The sequence below is a fragment of the Theropithecus gelada genome, chromosome 4 (genome assembly GCF_003255815.1).
Source record: "Theropithecus gelada isolate Dixy chromosome 4, Tgel_1.0, whole genome shotgun sequence".
NCBI lineage: Eukaryota > Metazoa > Chordata > Mammalia > Primates > Cercopithecidae > Theropithecus > Theropithecus gelada.
Window position 1 is genome coordinate 72,715,683 of NC_037671.1, and position 23,217 is coordinate 72,738,899.

General features: G+C 37.3%; 1 protein-coding gene across 3 annotated transcripts in view; it reads left to right on the forward strand.

Moving 5' to 3' along the window:
- CD109 (CD109 molecule) overlaps positions 1–23,217 on the forward strand; it is a 139,406-nt gene that overhangs the window by 73,217 nt on the left and 42,972 nt on the right. For all 3 annotated transcript variants that reach the window (XM_025383238.1, XM_025383239.1, XM_025383237.1), the window contains 11 exons: positions 208–317; positions 2,573–2,797; positions 3,379–3,480; positions 3,568–3,630; positions 4,675–4,851; positions 8,053–8,205; positions 17,157–17,231; positions 18,102–18,162; positions 19,464–19,605; positions 20,566–20,683; positions 22,226–22,339. In XM_025383238.1, the coding sequence (XP_025239023.1) occupies positions 208–317; positions 2,573–2,797; positions 3,379–3,480; positions 3,568–3,630; positions 4,675–4,851; positions 8,053–8,205; positions 17,157–17,231; positions 18,102–18,162; positions 19,464–19,605; positions 20,566–20,683; positions 22,226–22,339 (1,340 nt within the window). The remainder of the gene's footprint in view (positions 1–207; positions 318–2,572; positions 2,798–3,378; positions 3,481–3,567; positions 3,631–4,674; positions 4,852–8,052; positions 8,206–17,156; positions 17,232–18,101; positions 18,163–19,463; positions 19,606–20,565; positions 20,684–22,225; positions 22,340–23,217) is intronic.

Genomic DNA, 23,217 nt, shown 5'->3' on the forward strand with positions numbered 1-23,217 from the left:
ATGGCAGCAGTGGTGCTTAGAAGGATCCATAGAGAACATAATAGAACTGTGTGGTGCTTGTAGTGTCAAAGCCAATATGGGAACGAGGCTTATGTGCTCTGATATTTTAAACCCGTTTGGCAATAGGTTAGATGGAGAGATTTGGTGGATAGAAGCTTTTGGTGAAACATTACTTTTGCTTTCTAAATTGTGCAATTTCCGAAAAAGGTATTGCAAGAAATGCAAGCACTAATGTGTTCTTCAAGCAACATGATTACATCATTGAATTTTTTGATTATACTACAGTCTTGAAACCATCTCTCAACTTCACAGCCACTGTAAGTTGGTATATTTATTTCCAGTCCATAGCAGTAAGTTCAGCTTAATGAAATAGAATGGGAAATAATATTTTCAATGCTTTTCCAAAAATTTAAGCCAATAACTTTGTCTCTTTAGATATGGGGGACATGTAGATTTGTTTCCAAATGACCTTTGTCTATTTTTTCTAAAAAAATAGTTTTCAACAATAAAAATATTATTTTGAAAATGTATTTTTTTATAAGCAATTTAAGTTGGATGTGGATTGCTACACTGAAGCTTTTATTAATTAATTGAAATAATTAGATGGTAGTCAAAAATTTCAATTTCGGTTTGGTTTTTATAATGATTAATTATAGTTGTAGCAAAGATGTTACATTAAAAATTATCAACAAATTTCATTTTTTTGAGATAATGTTGAATTAACACATTAATTGTGTGAATTTTCACGATGAGCAAGGCATGGTGTTGGGCAGGGCTATGGAGCTAAGAAGGGCTCAATCTCTACCCTCAGGTTCACAGTTTTTGTGATGGTGACAGGAAAATATATACATAACTGTAACTCATGGCAGATTAAGATTAGTGTTACAAATTAATTTCTGCAGGGATTTAAAGCAGGGGTTGGAAAACTTTCTGCAAAGGGCTAAATAGTAAATATTTTTAGCTTTATGGCCATGCAGTCTTTGTCACAGCTACTCAGCTCTGCCATTGTATCGTGAAAGCAGCCAGAGCGAATTTATAAATACGTGAGAGTGGAATGTGTTTCAGTAAAACTTTATTTACAAACATACTGGATTGGACTATCAGCTTGCAGTAGTTGGTTGACCTCTGATTTAAAGAAAGGAGGAGTCAGGCTGGATGTGGTGGCTCACTCCTGTAATCCCAGCACTTTGGGAGGCCGAGGCAGGTGGATCACCTGAGGTCAGGAGTTCAAGACCAGCCTGACCAACATGGAGAAACCCCGTCTCTACTAAAAATATAAAAAATTAGCCAGGCACGGTGGTGCATGACTGTAATCCCAGCTACTCAGGAGTCTGAGGCAGGAGAATCGCCTGAAACCGGGGAGGTGGAGGTTGTGGTGAGCGGAGATCATGCCATTGCACTCCAGCCTGGGCAACAAGAACAAAACTCCGTCTCAAAAAACAAAACAAAATCAAACAAACAAAAAACACCAAAAAAGAAAGAAAGAAAGAAAGAAGAAAGGAGAGGTCACTTGTTGAATGGGTCAATTATTGTTTCAGGTAGTTTCTGATTGCGGTGATGTTACTTTAGTTTGAAAAGGTAAGTTAAAAAAAATTGAAGCTGCAAATGGTAATTTCTGAATGAGTAGAGTGAAACCATGGGCGTCCAGGGAGGGAGAGTTGGCTGTGGGATAGGCATGGAGGTTATTAGGGGATGCTTTATGGAAGAGGATGGTCTAAACCGTTTTTTAAAAGATTAGTTGGATTTTAAATGCTTGGGCATGGGAGTGGGAGGTGGGGAGCAAGATAAGAAGTGAGACAGGGAGGCGAGCTCTGCTGGCAAGTTCAGGGTGCACTCAGTATTTGAGGGAGACTGCTCAGGCTGTGTGCAGGAGGAAGGCAGTAGCCCAGGAGTAAGGGGATGGGCAGCCTTGTGGTGGTAGCTGTGGGAGTGGAGAGGATGGAAGAGAGAAGCTTAGGACTTTGGTGTTCATTGGATTTGGTTGGGGGGGGGGTGGGGGAGAGGGAGGGAAAATTCAGAAATGTAAAGTCTTGCAGAATTGTGATGTTAGCAAAAATAGGAAAATGACATGGTTGCTCATTTTAGATGTGTGAATTTGAGGTGTCTAGGATATCCAAGTAGAAATTTCCTGCAGGTAATTGGAGGTGTTGGGCATAAGCTCCAGAGCAAGGCGAGGATGGGAATTTTGGCTTCAGGGTGCAATCACAGAGATGACAAGCTAAGCCATAGGAGTGCTGAGACCTTGGAGGAAGAGAAAAGAACAGATGTCCAAAATTCCCACATTTAGGGAGAGGGAAGAGGAACCGAAAAGGACACTGAGAGGATGCAGAAAGAGAGGTAGGAAGTGAAGGGGTTTGTTTTAGAGCCATGGAAGGTAAGGGAATCCATAATATAAACAAGGGAGTATTCAGTGATGTTGGATGCCTCCTAGAGAGAGGCCACCGAATCTGGATATTATAGTGCTATCAATAATTTTTGAGAGTTCGATTTCATGAGAATACTACAGACGGGAACTGTATTTAATTGTATTTAAATCCTCTGAGTTTTTAAGATGTTTTGTTTTGACCATTAGGTGAAGGTAACCCGTGCTGATGGCAACCAGCTGACTCTTGAAGAAAGAAGAAATAATGTGGTCATAGCAGTGACACAGGGAAACTATACTGAGTACTGGAGCGGATCTAACAGTGGAAATCAGAAAATGGAAACCGTTCAGAAAATAAATTATACTGTCCCCCAAAATGGAACTTTTAAGATTGAATTCCCAATCCTGGAGGATTCCAGTGAGCTACAGTTGAAGGTGCCATCTGTTTCCCATCATTGTGTCACTGCAACAACACCATTACAGTTGTAATCTTGTGGTAGGCACTCAACCTGTCAGACCTGAAAGTACATAGGAAGTGGACACATGTTTCTATTTTACAAAAGGGAGGAGAGTGGTAAAAGTAATTTAATGACAGTGACTGAAGGTTAGACTAAATTTTTCCTTGTAAGTTCATTTTGAAGAGCACAGTAAAATACAGCAATGTGAAGATATGATGGAGAAGTTCCTCAAACCCCCAGTCTAGGGTTTGAGGTCAGTCATTTGAAATTTTATTTTGGCAGAAACTGAAAGAACTGAAAGGAATACACACACACACACACACACACACGCACACACACATATATATATATATACACCTTTCCTGTGTTTTAAAGCTATCAGTTTCTTTACAGTATAAGCTATAAAATGATGAAAATCCAATGTCTGGTGAATGTATTTTTCTTGCATTAAAAAAAAGTGAAAATAAATTTGTTTTTTAATAACTGTCCAGCAGGTAGCATGTTTTCTCAAGGTGTTATTAAAAATGAACATTTATAGCTCCTTTTCTTTTGTTACAGGCCTATTTTCTTGGTAGTAAAAGTAGCATAGCAGTTCATAGTATGTTTAAGTCTCCTAGTAAGACATATATCCAACTAAAAACAAGAGATGAAAATATAAAGGTAATGCTTACAACTCACTTGATAATTATAATATAATTGGACTATCTTGCTTTTGATATGTACATATTAATTAAGTTTTTTTTCTAGGTGGGATCGCCTTTTGAGTTGGTGGTTAGTGGCAACAAACGATTGAAGGAGTTAAGCTATATGGTAATCACTTATAGAATCTAAATTTATGATCTATTATAGAATCATCTTTTTATTCACATTTAAGTTCAGGGGTACATGTGCAGATTTGTTATATAACTAAACTCATGTCATGGGGGTTTGTTGTACAGATTATTTCATTACCCAGGTATTAAGCCTAGTACCCATTAGTTATTTTTCCTGATCCTCTCCCTCCTCCTACCCTCCACCCTCCCATAGGCCCCAGTGTCTATTGTTCCCCTCTGTGTGTCCATGTGTTCTCATCATTTAGCTCACACTTATAAGTGAGAACATGTGGTATTTGGTTTTCTGTTCCTGCATTAGTTTGCTAAGGATAATGACTTCCAGCTCCATCCTTATTCCTGCAAAGGACATGATTTTATTCTTTTTTATAGCTGCATAGTATTCCGTACTATATATGTACCACATTTTCTTTATCCAGTCCACCTTTGATGGGTATTTAGGTTGAGAATGGTTTTAAATGGTATCTACGTTATATCTACACTAAACTTACTAATTTTTATAACTCAGCCTCATACCTTTTTAGCCTGTCCTTTCTACACTGAAATCAAATAAAAAACCTTTTTTATTTCTTCACCTATGTTTGCATTTCCAATTTAAGATAGATAACTAAATCTTGTTTTATGTTTAAGATTTAAAATTCTATTTGATAAGCAATAGATATTCATTATAGAAAATCATACAATGTAAGAAAAACAAAAAAGAAAATAAAAAGTGCTATCCATGACCATGTAATTTTGCTAATTCGACTTTCCCAATGGTGCCCTATATTCCTTCCAATCAAAAATAGATTCTTGACTATGAAGCTACTGTTGCTCCAATCAGTATTACTTTAATCTTACCATTTTCTGTTTCTCGGTGTATGCTCTCTGTGTTTGTCAGAGAGGTTTTCCTGCATTCAAAAAGACTTTAAAGCTGGTTTAAGTCAAGAATTTGTGTGTATGCATACAATTATGATGAATTTAGTTTCAGTTGAGATCCTACTAGGTTTGGCAATAAATTAAACCCATCTACTATTCTTTTCAGGTAGTATCCAGGGGACAGTTGGTGGCTGTAGGAAAACAAAATTCAACAATCTTCTCTTTAACACCAGAAAATTCTTGGACTCCAAAAGCCTGTGTAATAGTGTATTATATTGAAGATGATGGGGAAATTATAAATGATGTTCTAAAAATTCCTGTTCAGCTTGTTTTTAAAAATAAGGTAAGATTTAAGGTAATGATGTTTAAAAGAAAATTTTATATTAGTGAAGTCTGAGAAATGTAATTTTTTTAAGAAAAGTATCATTAAACCAAATTGGTTAGAAATTTATATTATTCTATTTCTAGAACTATGGTTAAACTTTTTAATATTTGGCACTACATATGTATTTTCACTTGTGGAGTTATTGGGGACTGATAGTCTATTTGTAAACTATGGTTCTGGTCTTTTAAGACTTTAACTCAGATAATGAAACCGTTTCAGAATTTTTCAAATGGTTGAATTAATATTGTCAGGAACGAAATTCCCGTGGTAACATGGAATTCGTGTGGTGTTGATATTGCAGTGATGATATAAAGGGTATGGGAGGGAGTAAGGCCATTTAGGATAATATGTGGAAGCAGAGCTGGGCTTTCATTCATCTATTTAATTAGCTGGAAACTAGCCCAGGGCAACTTTTCAATGAGCTTGATTACCTTGCATGTGAGGATCCTGTGTGGAGTCTGGTCTCCAAGTGCACCAGTGTCTTTTATAGCCCAATGTGACCAGCTTGAGTAGGAAATTCCTTTGGAACCCAGCTCTGAAAAGAAACCTGATTGCATCATCTTATGTATATCAGAATGAGCCATTGCTCTCACTAACAACTGCTGCCCTCTTGGTCCTCTTATGTAAAAAATTATTGCTTTAAATAGTGATTTGCAGAGTATGGTTCTTCTATTTCTTTTTCCTTTATTTGTTAAAATATTTGAGAAGTAACAGTACTGATCTGTACCTTCTTTTTTAAAAATTTGTGTTTATTTATATTTTGAGACTAGGTTATGAGACTGGCTAATTTTTGTATTTTTGGTAGAGACAGGGTTTTGCTGTGTTGCCCAGGTTGGTCTCCTGGGCAACAGGTGATCCATCTGCCTCAGCCTCTCAAGGTGCTGGGATTACAGACATGAGCCACTGTACCAGGCCTATACTTTACTTTTGTTGAGAATTATTACTCTCACTTTGATTGTTAAAATATAATATAAACTTCTGTTTTTTTTTAGCTTGTGAAAAGAGTTCTTACAAAGATAACACTATGTTTTGTTAGTGTTAGAGCACAATTTTTGACTTCTAGTTATCGTAGTAATTGCCTGACACAGGTGAATTTTAAAGTAGAAGTTATGGAGGCTTAAACATTTCAGAAAGCAAGACCAGGTTCTAACGCTAGTTACAGTGTAAAAGATCATGGACTTTGAGGAAGCAGAGTATGTTAATAGCATACTTTCAAGCAATTTCTTAGCTATAAGAGATTGGAAATTAGTTTCAGTTCCATTTGCAACAATATATCTTCCTCTTATTTTTATGTGATAATCATCACATTTATAAAGAAACAACATAATTGGAAATGGAGTATGTCTAAGCAAGAGAAAGTTAGTGAATGTTTATTAATGTTCAGTAACTATGGAATAAGTGAATGAGCTGTAGGAGGGGCAAGAGATGTAGATTTAGGAATCATCCACACAGAAGTGCAAGTTGAAGCCATGGGGCTCTGAAGTACAGAGTGAGAAGCATAAGGCCTAAGACTGAGTCTTGAACATGCTGCTCCCTCTCCCCCACCTTTTAGTGTGTAGGTGGAGAAAGTAACCTACATACAGTGGTTTGAGAGGCATGTCAGAGAAAAATTGCACTGGACAAGTTAAACAGGTAAGGAAGGCTTTATTCAAGACTATTGCAATAGAAGAGAAAGATTAAACTCAACTCTGCTGAAACAAAAGGCGGGAGAGTTTTTAAGCGCTGGGGTGAACTCATCTAAAAGTGCTGGAGGACATTGTTGGGAGGTTGGTCAATGTGATTAGGTAGTCTGTTTGCTAATTAGTACTTACTGAAGTTAGGCTTCTACCCTCCCACAGAGACTGAGATCAATTGGGACTCTGTCTTTCTTGATGATTATACTTCAAAGGGATGGCCCCAAGGTCCTTGAGCAAGACATGCCTGGGTTGTAAAACTGCCCAGAGGCTGGGAGAAGATTTATATCTCAAAGGGTTGGAGAAAGAATTTATAATTGCATATTTTCTAAAATAAATGCTCTAAGAAAAGGGAGCTCAGGGGCTTATAGTTAGGAAGAGGCCTGTCTTTATAAAGTAGAGTCAACTTAAGGGGAACGTTAAGGCCCTCTTGGTCAGACATTATAATCACTGGCACAGCAGAATGTTGAGATAGAGCTAGATGAAATGAAAATTCCCAGTAAGGGTCAGGCGCGGTGGCTCACACCTGTAATCCCAGCACTTTGGGAGGCCGAGGCAGGTGGATCACCTGAGGTCAGGAGTTGGAGATCAGCCTGACCAACATGGTGAAACCCTGTCTCTACTAAAAAAGATACAGAAATTAGCCAGGCATGGTGGTACACACCTGTAATCCCAGCTACTTGGGAGGCTGAGGCAGGAGAATCGCTTGAACCCAGGAGGCAGAGGTTGCAGTGAGCTGAGATCATGCCATTGCACTCTAGCCTGGGCAACAAGAGTGAAACTCCATCTCAAAAAAAAAATAATAAAAAAAAAAAAATAAAAAAGGAAAATTCCCAGTAGGAAGGGGCCTCATGACAAGGCCATTTGGTTCAGCAGGGATGCAATGACTGAAGCTCTTTATAAAGTATTAGATTAGTAGGTCCAGGACCATGCTTTCCTGAGGGTAATGGTGAGGAAGTTTAGAAGGCCATGGAGACACAGAGCATGAGGGCCTGACTAGTGTTTGCTCTAACCACCCCCTCCCTTGGAAAGGCCTCCTGTCACCCCCAGTCCAGGGTGGTTCTGTGAGTCCCGGAGGAGCTTTCCTTGCTTTCACACCTAAGTTCACGTCACCAACACGTAGGCATCCTCTTTTGTGTTTCTCCTTTATATAGTGGCCTTCCCCAGGTGTGCTAGACACTGCTATCTTCTACTCAGCACTGGCTGGGATCTGAGGGCTGGGAGATGGACAAAGGGAAGAAAAAGGATTCAGAATTGAAGAATAATTCAGATTTATACCACTGTGAGAAGTTCTATGACTTGCAAACACTCTGGGAGTAGTTTTTTTATTCCTTTCCCTAGAGAAGGGTTATGTATGGTTTTAGAATTATCCCTGAGCCAAGGCAAATGTAGAATCTTTGCTATATTTTGAGCCATTGATCTGCTATTGGCAGAAATATGCTTTAAAAAAGTGAAATAAGTTAATCCTCCTTTCTCTCTTTTTTAGATAAAGCTATATTGGAGTAAAGTGAAAGCTGAACCGTCTGAGAAAGTCTCGCTTAGGATCTCTGTGACACAGCCTGACTCCATAGTTGGGATTGTAGCTGTTGACAAAAGTGTGAATCTGATGTATGCTTCTAATGATATTACAATGGAAAATGTGAGTTTAGCTATTTTTTCATTATGAAAATTCGTATTACAAGAGAAAAAAGAAACTTTATTGTATTACTTTAAATATTTAAAGAAAATTTCATTAGTTCCTTTGCATGTGTAAGTCAATAATTAGCAAAGCTTCCAAATAAAAAATAATCTGTATGGTAATGGTTATGTTGGAAAGAAGCTTATGTGGTTAGTGTCCTTGCTGTCTTTCATGAGAATTATCACCTAAAGTTAGATGGGAGGAATAAGTTCTGGAGACCTATGGTACAACATGGTGACTATAGTTAATGATAATGTACCATATACTTGAAAATTGCTAAGAGAGTAGATTTTAAATGTTCTCACCGCAAAAAATGATCAATATGTGGTATGTAAGGTAATAGATATGTTAATTAGCTTAATCATTCCACAGTATATACAAATATCAATATGTCACACTGTACTCCATAAATATATACAATAAAAAATGCCACTTATAGTTTTCCTTCATTTTCATGCTACATTTTAAGACACTCAAGGAAGTACTAGGAAATTGACTTGCATAATTCTGGGTGACATTAGATAAGAGAGCTTTAGATAATTTTTGAAGCGTGTTCTATTTTGGTTATACATAATGGTTATAACTAATTACAGTTCCCATTGGGCCGGGCATGGTGGCTTATGCCTGTAATCCCAGCACTTTGGGAGGCCGAGGCGGGTGGATCACGAGGTCAGGAGATCGAGACCACCCTGGCTAACACAGTGAAACCCCGTCTCTACTAAAAATACAAAAAATTAGCTGGGCGTGTTGGTGGACGCCTGTAGTGCCAGCTGCTTGAGGGGCTGAGACAGGAGAATGGCGTGAACCCGGGAGGCAGAGCTTGCAGTGAGCCAAGTTCGTGTCACTGCACTCCAGCCTGGGCGACAGAGTGAGACTCCGTCTCAAAAAAAAAAAAAAAAAAAAAAAAAATTGCAGTTCCCATTGAATCAGGAATTTACAGTATATTCATGGGGTGAAATCATGTTACTCTGCAGAAAACTTATAAACCAAGAAGTATATGAACATCTAGCATTGCATAAATGAATCCCATATTCATTAGTCATTTGATTTTTATTTATATGTTCTTGATATATTCTTGTGTACCATTGTCAGTTGTAAACTAGATTATATAATTTATGTCTATTAATGGATTCAGTAGAGTGATTAACAATACATCAGGAAGAAAGTTATACATAGTTAGGTTGATTTGGTCATTATATTGTAAAATTTAATTTACTTGTGAAAAATTGTACATTTTCTTCAGTCTATACAACTATTTTTTTCAATCTTTTCTTTTTTTTTTGAAAACTTGTTTTACAACCAATTGGTCATTTTTTTCTCTTTGACTTTTCCTGAGTTCACATTATTTTTATAAGTCTGTAGATCTTGCATTTGATTTAACTGAATATAATAGCATCTGTTATTTTATAGCTTTCTAAATACATTGGTAAATATATAATTACATTTTCTTCTTCTCTACATATGTGTATGTTTGTATGTGTGTACGTGTATGTATAAAACAAGAAACAAAGGAAAATGATAGATACTAAAAACAATAGCTGACATAAAAGACACAATATAAGAGATTAAAGTAGGATAAATACAGCTAATGAATGATCACTAAGCTGAATAGTCAACTGAGGAACACACCCCATCTGATGTGCTGTGCTCTATTTATATTTATACATATGCATGTAATATATATTTACAAGCATATTTATATATACATATAATATGTGTATATTTACAAGTATGTTTATATATACAGATAATATACGTATATTTGCATTTTTTTCCCCAGATATTAAGATTGCTTTCTCAGCTTTCTTTTGGTTCATATTTTCCTGGTGTATTTTTACATTTCTTATTTTCAACCTTTTGTAAGTTTTTAAGTGTATCTTTTAAATAGCATATTACCATATTGCTTTTGTTTTTCAATCTAATCTAATAGCCAACATCTTTTAATAAGCTTTTATAAGTATGGTAATTCTTTTTCTAATGGGGACTTTTTTCTGCTTTTTTTATATTTTAAAATTTAGATTCTTTTTCCGTGGGCTAGATTAAATTTGTTTTGCTGATTTAGAAGTTATGCATTCTATTTTTGTTACTCTGTTAGTTAAACTGTACCCATATTAATTTATCCTTGTTGGTTTCTAAAGGTTATCAATATTTGAATCTAGTATGCTCCTATATCCTTTTGGTCTCTACCTCTGTCTTTTCCTTCTCCTCCTACCCTGGCCAGATCATTCTGTTCGTGTACAGATTTTTAGCTCCATGTTATCATAGACTGCCCTTTCAATCTATGCTGTTCTTTCATTTTTTAATTGTGGAAATCTGTGTTGATTATTTCTTCCTCTCCATTTTATTTTTTCTTTCCTTCTGGGACTTTTGTTATTTAGAAATTGACACTTTTACTTCCATCCTGCATATCTCTTAGTTTTTTGTTTTATGTTTTCTAACTCTTTGTCTTTTCTGTGTTTCTCTGGGAGAGTTCCTCAGTTGACTATTCAGCTTAGTGATCATTCATTAGCTGTATTTATCCTACTTTAATCTCTTATATTGTGTCTTTTATGTCAGCTATTGTTTTTAGTATCTATCATTTTCCTTTGTTTCTTGTTTTTGTTTTATATTCTAATATTTCCCATTATCTCCTTGTGTGTATTTGATATGCGTATTTTAAATTATTGAATTGACCTTTTCAGTAATTTTGTGTCACATGCTATATGTTGTCTAGTTGGATGTCTTACTTTTACAGTATTTATACTCTTTGGAAGTTTGTTGATTTGGCAGATCCTCTGATAATATCTATTTGGGAAGACTGAGCATCAGGTTCCAATCTGTGTAAGTCCTGTGAATCCCTCCTGAGGGGAGAGGACTAGCCTCATGGACTAGAGAATTACTCTTGATCCTTTCTGCAGCCTGCCTCTATTCAGTTTCACTCTTAAACCCTTGGGGAGAAGAGCACCAGTAAGAAAAGGTCTCCTGAGGTTATGATTCACCAGCCCTGAGGGTTTGGAGGAGGAGGAGAGGAAGAGTGAATGCTTGAGGGACATAGTTCTGTCTGCTGTTTTCCTCACTTTCCCACACTAGAAGGGCAGAGGTGCTGACCTGGTATTATCTTTTGGATACTTGCACAGGCAGTCTGAGCTGCTACTGCTGTTGATTTTGGCAGCGAAGTTGCCAGGACTGTGTGTCCTGAGCAACCCCCTGGAGGGAAATAAGGGCAAAATTTAAAAACCTCTCCTCCAGCCTGTTTTCTGACTGCTATGTCTGCTGCTGTGTCTGGCTGCCTTCTGCCTTAGACTGAAGCTGTGCAATTTCTTCCAAGACCAATTCAAGATGTCCGCCACTCTTCCTGGGGTTTTCTCATTATGCATGTTGAAGTTTCCTGCTTGCTTTTATTGTTTCTCCAGTTGGTTCTGGAGGAGGGAGTCAGGAGCCTGTCATAGTAGACTGTTTTGGCGTCTTTTTTTTTCTTGTTAAATTTACATGTGTTGTCAATAGCCTCTTGAATGCCTTGGAATAATTTAAGTATATAGATCTTCCAGGAATAATTTTAGTTGTTAGCCTTCTTGTCGTTAGCCTATGCTGCAGCTTTGACAATGCTTTGTTTATTGAGCCAGTGAGAACAGGAAGATTTCTTTATGAGATAGATGCTGCTTTTTCTTTTTTCTTTTTTTAAAAATAAATTTTATTGTGTATATTTGAGGTTTGCAACATGATGTTATGGAATACATATAGGCAGTATAGTGGTTACTGTAGTGAAGCAAATTTACATATTTATCATTTCACATAGCTACATTTTTGTGACAAAAGAAGTTAAAATTGATTTAATGAAAACTCCAAATATCAGAATTCTATTAACTATATCTCTCATGTGGTAGATTATATAACTGCATTTTTTCATCCCACATATCTGCTATTTTGTATCCTTTGATGTCCATATTCCCATTTTCTTCTTCCTTCTCCCCTTGCCCCTGTAACCATCTTTTGTTTATTCATTTATTTATTTAAACTTTTAAGTTCAGGGGTACATGTGCAGGTTTGTTACATAGGCAAACTTGTGTCATAGGGGCTTGTTGTACAGATTATTTCATCACACAGGTATTAAGCCTAGTACACATTAGTTGTTTTTCCTGATCCTCTCCCTCCTCCCACCCTCCACTGTCTGACAAGCCCTACTGTGTGTTGTTCCTCTCTGTGTGTCCCTGTGTTCTCATTATTTAACTCCCACTTATAAGTGAGAACATGTGGTATTTGGTTTTCTGTTCCTGCGTTAGTTTGCTAAGGATAATGGCCTCCAGCTTCATCCATGTACCTGCAAAGGAGATGATCTTGTTCTTTATGGCTGCCTAGTATTCCGTGGTGTACGTGTACTATCATTGATGGACATTTAGGTTGATTCCATGTCTTTGCTATTGTGAATAGTGCTGCAATGAACATATGGATGCATACATCTTTATAATAGAATGATTTATATTCCTTTGGATATATACCCAGTAATGGGATTGCTGGTATTGAAATGGTGTTTCTGTCTTAAATCTTTGAGGAATTGTCACATTGTCTTGTACAATGGCTGAATTAATTAACACTCCTACCAACAGTGTATAAGTATTCCTTTTCTCTACAACCTCACCAGCATCTGTTATTTTTTTGACTTTTAAATGATAGCCATCCATTCTGATTGGTGTGAGATGGTATCTCATTGTGTGTTTTTATTTTATTTTATTTATTTTTGAAACAAAGTCTCACTCTGTTACTCAGGCTGGAGTTCGGTGGTGTGATCTTGGCTCACTGCAACCTCTGCCTCCCAGGTTTAAGCAGTTCTCCTGCCTCAGCCTCCTGAGTAGCTGGGACTACAGGTGTGCACCACCATGCCTGGCTAATTTTTAAATTTTATTTTAGTAGAGATGGGTTTCACCATATTGGCCTAGCTGGTCTCAAACTCCTGGCTTTGTGATCCATCTGCTTCGGCCTCCCAAAGTGCTGGGATTACAGGCGTGAGCCACCACGTGCATGGTCTGTTAGCAAAATTTGCTTGACAAAATCTCGGTCTGTTACCCAGGCTGGAGTGCAGTGACGTGATCTTGGCTCACTACAACCTTCACCTCCTGGGTTCAAGTGATTCTCCTGCCTCAGTCTCCCAAGTAGCTGGGATTACAGGTGTGAGCAACCACGCCCAGCTGGTTTTGTATTTCAATAGAGACAGGATTTCACCATGTTGGACAGGCTGGGTTCAAACTCCTGACCTCAAGTGATCCTCCTGCTTTGGCCTCCCAAAGTGCTGGGATTACAGGTGTGAGCACTGCACTTGGACTCTTTATGGTTCTGATTTTCATTTCTCTAATGATCAGTGATGTTGAGCTTTTTCTCATATGATTGTAGGCCACATGTATGACTTCTGTGACTTCTATTGAAAAGTGTTGGTCCATTTCCTTTGCTCACTTTTTTTTTTTTTTTTTGGAGATGGAGTTTCCCTCTTTTTGCCCAGGCGGGAGTGCAATGGCATGATCTTGGCTCACCGCAACCTCCGTCTCTGGGTTCAAGCGATTCTCCTGCCTCAGCCTCCCAAGTAGCTGGAATTACAGGCATGTGTCACCATGTCTAGCTAATTTTGTATTTTTTAGTAGAGACGGGGTTTATTCATGTTGGTTAGGCTGGTTGGTCTCAAACTCCTGACCTCAGGTGATCCGCCTGCCTTGGCTTCCCAAAGTGCTGGGATTATAGGCATGAGCCACTGTGCCCGGCCCCTTTGCTGGCTTAAAAATTTTTTTTTTTTTCTTGTAAATTTGTTTAAGTTCCTTACAGATGCTGGATATTAGACCTTTGTCAGATGAGTAGTTTGCAAAACTTTTCTCCCATTTTGTAGGTTGTTTACTGTGTTGATAGTTTCTTTCGCTGTGCAGATCTCTTTCATTTAATTTGATCCCATTTGTCAATTTTTGCGTTTGTTGCAATTGCTTTTGACATCTCTGTCATGAAATCTTTGGCTGTGCCTGTGTCCTGAATGGTATTGACTAGGTTGTCTTCCAGGGTTTTTATAGTTTTGGGTTTTACGTTTAAGTTTTAATCCATCTTAAGTTTTGTATATATGGTGTAAGGAAGGGGTCCAGTTTCAATCTTCTGCATATGGCTAGCTGGCTTCTGCTCCCAGCACCATTTATTGAATAGGGAATCCTTTCCCCATTGCTTGTTTTTGTTAGGTTTGTTGAAGATCACATAGTTGTAGATGTGCAGTCTTATTTCTGGGTTATCTATTCTGTTCCATTGCTCTGTGTGTCTGTTTTTATGTGAGTACCATGCTGTTTTGGTTACTATAGCCTTATAGTACAGTTTGAACTCTGATAGCATGATGCCTCCAGCTTTGCTCTTTTTGCTTAGGATTGTCTTGGCTATACGAGCTCTTTTTTGGTCCCATATGAATTTTAAAATAGTTTTCTCTAGTTCTGTGAAGAATGTAGTAGTTTAATAGGAATAACATTGAATACATAAATTACTTTGGGCAGTATGGCCATTTTAACAATATTGATTCTTCCTATTCATGAGCATGGAATGTTTTCCCATTGGTTTGTTCATCTCTGATTTCTTTGAGCAGTGATTTGTAGTTCTCCTTGTAAAGACCTTTTACCTCCTTAGTTAGCTGTATTCTTAAGTATTTTATACTTTTTGTGGCAGTTGTAAATGAGAGTTTATTTCTGATTTGGCTCTCTGCTTGTATGTTGTTGGTGTATAGGAATGATAGTGATTTTCACACATCGAGGCTTTCCTGAAGTTGTTTATCAGTTTAAGAAGCTTTTGGGCTGAGACTATGGGGTTTTCTAGATATAGGATTATGTCATCTGCAAACAGGGATAGTTTGACTTCCTCTCTTCCTATCTGGATGCCCTTTATTTCTTTCTTTTGCCCGATTGCCCTGGCCAGAACTTCTAGTGCTATATTGAATAGGAGTGGTGAGAGAGGGCATTCTTGTCTTGTGCTGATAACCGCTGTTTAGATGCTGCTTCTTGAATAGTTCTATGAATTGGTGTCTGAGCAAGAGCAGAAGCAAATCTTCATGTATTTGTATTTTGTGACAGAGTTAGAGTCATGGAACTATAGTCTTTTCTCTCCAATATGCCTGGCTCTGGCTCCATTGTCTACTTGCCAGCTTGTTGAGACATTATGAAAATTTTGTCTTATTTTATTGTTTTCTTATTGGTGCCTGTTCTAGTCACTTACTGTGGATGCAGCTGTAGTTGTTGTTAGCATTGTAGAAATAGTGGTTGCAGGTGTTTAATTTTATGCTGGAATGTGTTTTTTTAACTTAGATTTTTTTTGTGATTTTTAAATTCTGACTTTGTCTTAATTTGGTTAATGTAAATTAGAGAGAAGTATCAAAATCATTACCTAAAAAGGTATAATACTTGATTTTTATTGAAGTTAAATATATATAAAATAAAATTTGCTGTTTTTACCATTTTAAGTGTTTAATTCAGTGACATTAATCACTTCACAATGTTGTATGACTATCACCAATATTTCCAAAACATTTTCATGGCTCCAGACAGAGACTCTGTAATCATTAAGCAATAACTACTCATTTCTCCCTCCCCACAGCCCTTGAGAACCTCTGGTCTGCTTCTGTCTTTATGAATTTACCTATTCTAGATATTTTAGATTTATATAATATTTGCCCTTTTATGTCTGGCTTATTTCACTTAGCACAGTGTTTTCAAGATTCTTCCATGTTGTAGCATGTATCAGAGCTTCATTTCTTTCTTTTTTTTTTTGAGACTGAGTCTAGCTCTGTCGCCCAGGCTGGAGTGCAATGGCACAATCTTGGCTCACTGCAACCTCTGCCTCCTGGGTTCAAACCATTCTGCTGCCTCAGCCTCCCCAGTAGTTGGGACTACACGTGCCCGCCGCCACGCCTGGCTAATTTTTTGTATTTTTAGTAGAGACAGGGTTTCACTATGTCGGCCAGGCTGGTCTCAAACTCCTGACCTCATGAATCGCCCGCCTTGGCCTCCCAAAGTGCTGGGATTACAGGTGTGAGCCACTGCATCTAGCCTCAGAGGTTCATTTCTTTTTACGGCTGAATAGTATTGTGTTGTGTATATACACTACATTTTGTTTATCCATTTTTCTGCTGATGGACACAGGTTGTTTCCACCCTTTTGGCTGTTGTGACTAATGCTGCAATGAACAGTGGCATGCAAGTATCTCTTGGAGTTACTGTTTTCAGTTCTTTTGGGTATATACCTAGGAGTGGAATTACTGGGTCATATTCTAATTCTATGTTAATTTTTTTGAGGAACCAACAGTTTTACTCACTCTTTTAGCCCATTTTACCCATTCTTGCTAGCAATGATACTATTCTTTTTAAAGAAAGCATTGCTAATGGGGTACATGCAATATCTCACTTTTGAAAAAACTGTATCTCATGGATGTTGTCATTTGCCTTGCTTTGATTATCAGTGAGGCTGAATATTTTTCTGCTTATTAATAACTTATATTCCTACTTTTGTGAATTGCCTCTTGAGGTTTTTTTTTTTTTTTTGTAAATGTAGGTCACTGACATTTTGCAGAGTTTATATTAATCTTCAACAAAGTTAACCTGTTTATCTCTGCCAAAAGTGTGGGTCATTTTTAATGCTGACCTCTGCCTGTTGGTCTTGTCAAAGAGTAACATGTAAGTTCTCCCTGGCAGAACTCAAGTCCAGACTTCTTAGGAACTCTGGATTGTTGAACAGAGTAAAAGTAAGTGTAGGTAAGAAATGTAGTTTTGGCTGACGGAATGATGAACAAAGCAATTACATATTCACTGCTCCTCAATTTGTGTCATTTTCAAGTTGGTAAACATGAAGGCTAAGTCTTATCTAAGTTACTTGGAAGAAGTGTTGTGGAAGGTTGCTATGAATCCATTCATTCTGTGTATTTTATCTTCTCCTTAGGTGGTCCATGAGTTGGAACTTTATAACACAGGATATTATTTAGGCATGTTCATGAATTCTTTTGCAGTCTTTCAGGTATGTTTTGCTTACTATATTGAAAAGATATTAATGCTTTTTACTATTGCAAACCCTTTCAGAATTAGTGAATATTTTGAGATGTTAACCTTTTGTTAAATGTGTCACTGAAGTGCAGTCTTATGTAAGTATAATTTGAAATGGAAAGATAATCATCTTTCCAGTTTTAAAAGTGAATGGAACAATTCACCATTGGAAAAGTTAATGGAATTGACATTAAACAAATAATTTTTCCTTTATGTATATGTATTTCCATATAAATGTATTTTATATATATTTCCTTGACTGAAATGGCTCTTTATGCATGAGTGTGTGTGTGCGTGTGTGTGTAAGATCGATGTGTGTGTTTGAGTGAGAAAGATCGATTGGTGTGTGCGTGTGTGTGAGAAAGATCGATGTGTGTGTGTGTGAAAGATCGATGTGTGTGTGCGTGTGTGTAAGATCGATATGTGTGTGCGTGTGTGTAAGATTGATGTGTGTGTGCGTGTGTGTGAGAAAGATCGATGTGTGTGTGCGTGTGTGTGAGAAAGATCGATGTGTGTGTGCATGTGTGAGTGTGTAAGATCGATGTGTGTGTGCATGTGTGTGTGTGTTTGAGTGAGAAAGATCGGTGTGTGTGTGTGTGAGAAAGATCGATGTGTGTGTGTGTGTGTAAGATCGATGTGTGTTTCATGTGTGTGTAAGTGAGAAAGATTGGTGTGTGTGCGTGTGTGTGTGTTTGAGTGAGAAAGAGAAAGGTTGAATGTATGTGCATGTGTGTACCTAAGCTCTCAAAAATGAGCACAAGTGAGCAGTGTGGGAGAATGCCTTGATAATTCAGAGAGCATTTAAACTGGTGTTTTAAAAGAAAATTAAAATTATTCTTTTTAGGAGTGTGGACTCTGGGTATTGACAGATGCAAACCTCACGAAGGATTATATTGATGGTGTTTGTAAGTAATATATGGCAACATGCTTGTATTTGTCTTTCACATGATATTCAACATTACTTATATAGGTATGGGTATTTTCTAGATGAACATAGAGATTGTGATTTTCATTTTTCTGTTCTCTTCTCCCAAAATGTTTGGAGTTTAATGTACTTGGAAGTACATCTGGGCCATGACATGGAATGTTCATTTGAGCTCCTGTCTAGATCTTTGAAGTGAATGCTTTCCTTTTTCTCTTGTTAATCTTTTGAGGTAGTTATATTTTTGGACATACTGGAAGCTGCTGTGCCTCTGATTTGTATCACAAACTGTGCTCTTCTTTTGGAATTATTTAAAAGGAGCAACATATTTTTGAAATATTTTTGTTCTCTAGCTTTTTGATGTTCACCTAGAAAATAGCCCAGATGCCATCATGCCATAAAGTATTCTGGTACACACACACACACACACACACACACACACACAGACATAGACACCACAGACACACACACGCACACACAGACATAGACACCACAGACACACACACACACACACACACACACACACCCCTCATCAATCTGAGTTCTTCCTGGGCAGGATTATATCTGTACATCTTAGTTTCTTGAATTGCTAAATAGAGTTGGCTACCAACTAATAATAAGTGTGCTTTTAGAAAGAAGTCATAAAATATTTTGACTGAAGGAAATGTATAAATTAGAATGGTTAACCTTAGAAGGGGTTCTCTTTTCTTTCAGGTAAAATTATACTAATATCATCTTGAAAGGCTTCTAGAACTGTCACAGTTTCTATCCCTGAATTCCCTGTTTCTGTCAGGTATTTTGTTGTTCCGTGCTAAGCCCCAGGGTCTCTTTGGGCTGATTCTTACCTGATCCTCTGTCCTGAAACTTAAAAGATAATTTTATAGTCTTGAAGATGTTATGAAGTCGTTATGATTTCTCTGTATTAAAGACATGTGATTCATTTGGCTTTCCTCACATAACCCTGTATCGTAGACAGTCTTCCAAGCATCTTTTTCCATTTTTCAGTCTCAGTTTTTGCCCATCTTTGTTCTTTTTTACTTATTGAATCCTTCTTGATGCCCACTGTAATACCCATTCTCTTGCCAGTAATACTTACTGTATCCTTTACCTTTTCTGAAAACCTTCTTCTACCTTTTCACTGTAATAGAAGGAACCTGAACTCCCACTGGCACATTATGTCTCTGGACACCTTCCCAAGTGATTGACATTCATTCTGTGTGTGGAGTTTACAATTCATTCTCTCCAGTGACTGTTTTTCTAACTCTTGTCCATGTTTATTTATAGATGACAATGCAGAATATGCTGAGAGGTTTATGGACGAAAATGAAGGACATGTAGTTGATATTCAAGACTTTTCTTTGGGTAGCAGTCCACATGTCCGAAAGCATTTTCCGGAGACTTGGATTTGGCTAGACACCAACATGGGGTAAAAACTTACAAAGTTCTTTGCCCATATATATTTTGTTCAGTGTTTGTTTTAAATAAGCTTTGCCCTCTTTCTAATGGTTAAGTACAAACATAGTGTAACTAAGAACTAAGTAGACCAGAATGATTTTTTAGGAAATGATATTTATTGAATCTGAATACAGTTTTTGATAAAGCCACACACAAATTATGGCAGGAAGGTCTCATCAATGAGGAGACAGGCTTTTTTTTTTTTTTTTTTTTTTAATTAATGAAGGGCGATTTTGACTTCCTTGAAGTCTCATGGTTCTTCTTGAAGAAAAATTGCTGGGAGTACATTTGTTGTCACAGGATGGGAAGCACTCATGATTATCTCCTGCGACCCCTAGCAGTGCTGCTAACTGAACCATACTCCTCACAAAACATTCCCAGGAGTCACAGGGAGAAGGGGCATGGGTGGTGGAAGGAATTCAGCTGAGCTGATAAAACCCGTACTACCTGGCCTGATAATTGAGGAGGTAAATCATGAAATCCACATCGTATTTTATAGTCAGCTGTTTAAAGATACTTGAGTTAGCACATGAGTGAAATCTCAGGGAAACAAATAACAGCATTGACAGGGATACACAGAAAAACTTCTGCAAATTTAGAGAAAAAATTGGAGTTAAGGTTGAAAATATGTATTTATTATTTATAAAAAATTTGTGAAAAAGGGATGTTTATTCTGAAGATGTAAATATTGCAGGAAGATTTTATTAGAATATGGATTAATATGCAGTATTATGACCTTGCGATGACCTATTCTTTGAAAAGTTGGGATCTACTATTTTATAGTTAAACCTTTTAAATGGTTTTAAATTCAGATATGCAAATAATATGAAAAATTGAACTTCTTCCAAAAATAGTTTAGATTATGTTGACTTATTTCAAAATGTATCAGTTCTTGGTTTTGTGATGTTTATGTTTATTATCTTGACTTCAGTTCTAGGATTTACCAAGAATTTGAAGTAACTGTACCTGATTCTATCACTTCTTGGGTGGCTACTGGTTTTGTGATCTCTGAGGACCTGGGTCTTGGACTAACAAAGACTCCAGTGGAGGTATTGTATTAAAGAGCTGCTTATCAATGTTACAGTGACATTAAGCTAATAGAGCATCAGCTCCTCAATGTTTTCTTTTTTTTTTAAATGACTGCTTATAATGTTTATCACAGTTTAGAGATTCCTTGGCTTCGTCTTTTGCTTTTTATCTGTTTTATATTTAAGAATGTGAGCTATATTTAGCTTTATAAACTGCTAAATATGGGAAGCCCATATTAACATTTGGGTGGAAAAGTTTATTATTGACCTGAACTAACCATCTCCAAAGGCCTGGAGAGAGAGAAAGGAAAAGAAAGAGAGAGAGAAAGGAGAGGAGAGGAGAGAGTGAGTCTTTCTATTTGTCCTCTTTAAGAATGAACAGAACTTCTCAAGATGTTCGCTAGCCAATATTCCATCATGTCTTTTGGTCAAATTGCATCATATATTGTTTTCTAAGCCAGTCACTGGCAGGAGGAATATAATGGCCATGAGTGGCCTGAATTGTCTCATTTGAAATTGAAATGTAATTTCAATTTACAAAATAGTTGTATTCATGAAAAATTCAGTGTATATTGAAAAATGCTTTGGGTTTATATAGAAATTGGAATTAGATTGTAAGCTCAGGCCATTATAAACAGACAATTCAGCTACATGAATGTCTGAAGGGACATTCAAGAATCATGAGGAACATGGGGCAATTTTTCATTGTCTGGGGCTATCCTGAGTATTGCAGACTGTCATCCACTAACTACCTATAGCACCTTCGAGTCATGGTGACAGTCTAAGACACCTTCACAAGTGTCCAGATAAACTCTAGAGGGAGTTACTGCTGCCAGCAAAACCACTGGCCTAAACTAATCCAAGTTTAGCTTTAGATGCAGGGGTGGGGCTTGGCCTTTTCTGTAGGACTTGGCCAATAATATCAGAATTGGATCACTGAGGAGGAAGCACATGTATTCAGATGTCCCACACATTTTCTCATCTGTATGTAAAAATAAATCGTATATATGTTTTAGAAATAATTTCCAATTTCCTCTTTAAATTTAGTCAGGAGGCACATGTATTCAGATGTCCCACACTAGAACAGGGGCTGCTGGATTTGGCAGGGCTTTTAAAGCAGATTGGTGGAGTCAATACAGTATGAAAGAAGAGCAAATTGCTTTGGGATTAGACAGGCTGGGTTCTAGTTCTGGCTCCTCTACTTGCCAGCAATATGAATTTGTACTAGTTACAAAAATCTCTAAAATTTAATTTTCTTTTCTATAAAGTAGGAGCCTAACAGTAACCTCATGGGGTTGTAATGACCAAACAAAATAATGTATGTGAAGATCTTGGTTGCTATAAGGCACTGAATAAAGTATCGTGATGATTAAGTAACATAAATCAAGTCAATTTGCCATCATTCATTTGTGATAAGTTGCTGTTTGCTTTCTGTTGATAGCAAGTTGACATTTCTAGCTGAAGTTAAAAGCTTCACAGGTTTTATGAAGATTGCATTTAATTGCATAAAATGTGAAGAATTTTGACCTGAATAAAAATATGTACTCATTGTGTTCTTTCCAGCTGCAAGCCTTCCAACCATTTTTCATTTTTTTGAATCTTCCCTACTCTGTTATCAGAGGTGAAGAATTTGCTTTGGAAATAACTATATTCAATTATTTGAAAGATGCCACTGAGGTAATATATTCAAGCTTTTGTTGATCATTTACACTACAGGAGAAAATGGAGGTAGCACGAAGGGATTGGGTTGTGTAGTATCTGGGTATTTGGGATTCTAAGCACTTTATACATTTCTGGGAGACTGAAAATAGACATGTCTTTTCAGTGATTTCTTCTGCTAGTTAATGTCTAAGGATATCATTAGCATGTCTACATATTACCTCCTTGAATTTTCAGCATAGGTTTTCTACTTTTGCCATGGAAGTTCCTTATTGTCTCTGAAGCATGCCTTTCTCTTTCCTGCCTCCCTGCATTTTCCCCTGGTTTTCCCCACATCTGGAATGTGTGGCCACTTCTCACTGCCACTCTGTGCCCACTGCAGGTTTTTTTTTTTTTTTTTTTTTTTGAGACAGTGTCTTGCTCTGTCGCCCGGGTTGGAGTGCAGTGGCGTGATCTTGGATCACTGCAATTTTTGTATTTTTCATAGAGACAGAGTTTTGCCATGTTGGCCAGACAGGTCTTGAACTCCTGGCCTCAAGTGATCCGCCTGCCTTGGCCTCCCAAAGTGCTGGCATTACGGGCATGAGCCACAGAACCCGGCTGCCATTCTGTTATGTTTGTAGCCCCCATGTTTATATTTTCAAGGATTCGCTATTGGATTCATGTACTTTGTATCTCCTTAGCTAGTCATTTCCCCGGGAGGCAGGAATTAGGTTCACTGTTTGTGTTGTGCCCACAGTATGTTAACCAAGTGACTGATTTTTCTTCCCCCAGAATAAATAGGGATATGTAATTAACTTTATTACATGCATGAAAATGCCATAATCTCTTTAGGCACTTTATACATAAACTTTTTAAATTAAAAATTTAATTTTTTAAGCTTTTTATTGGCATAC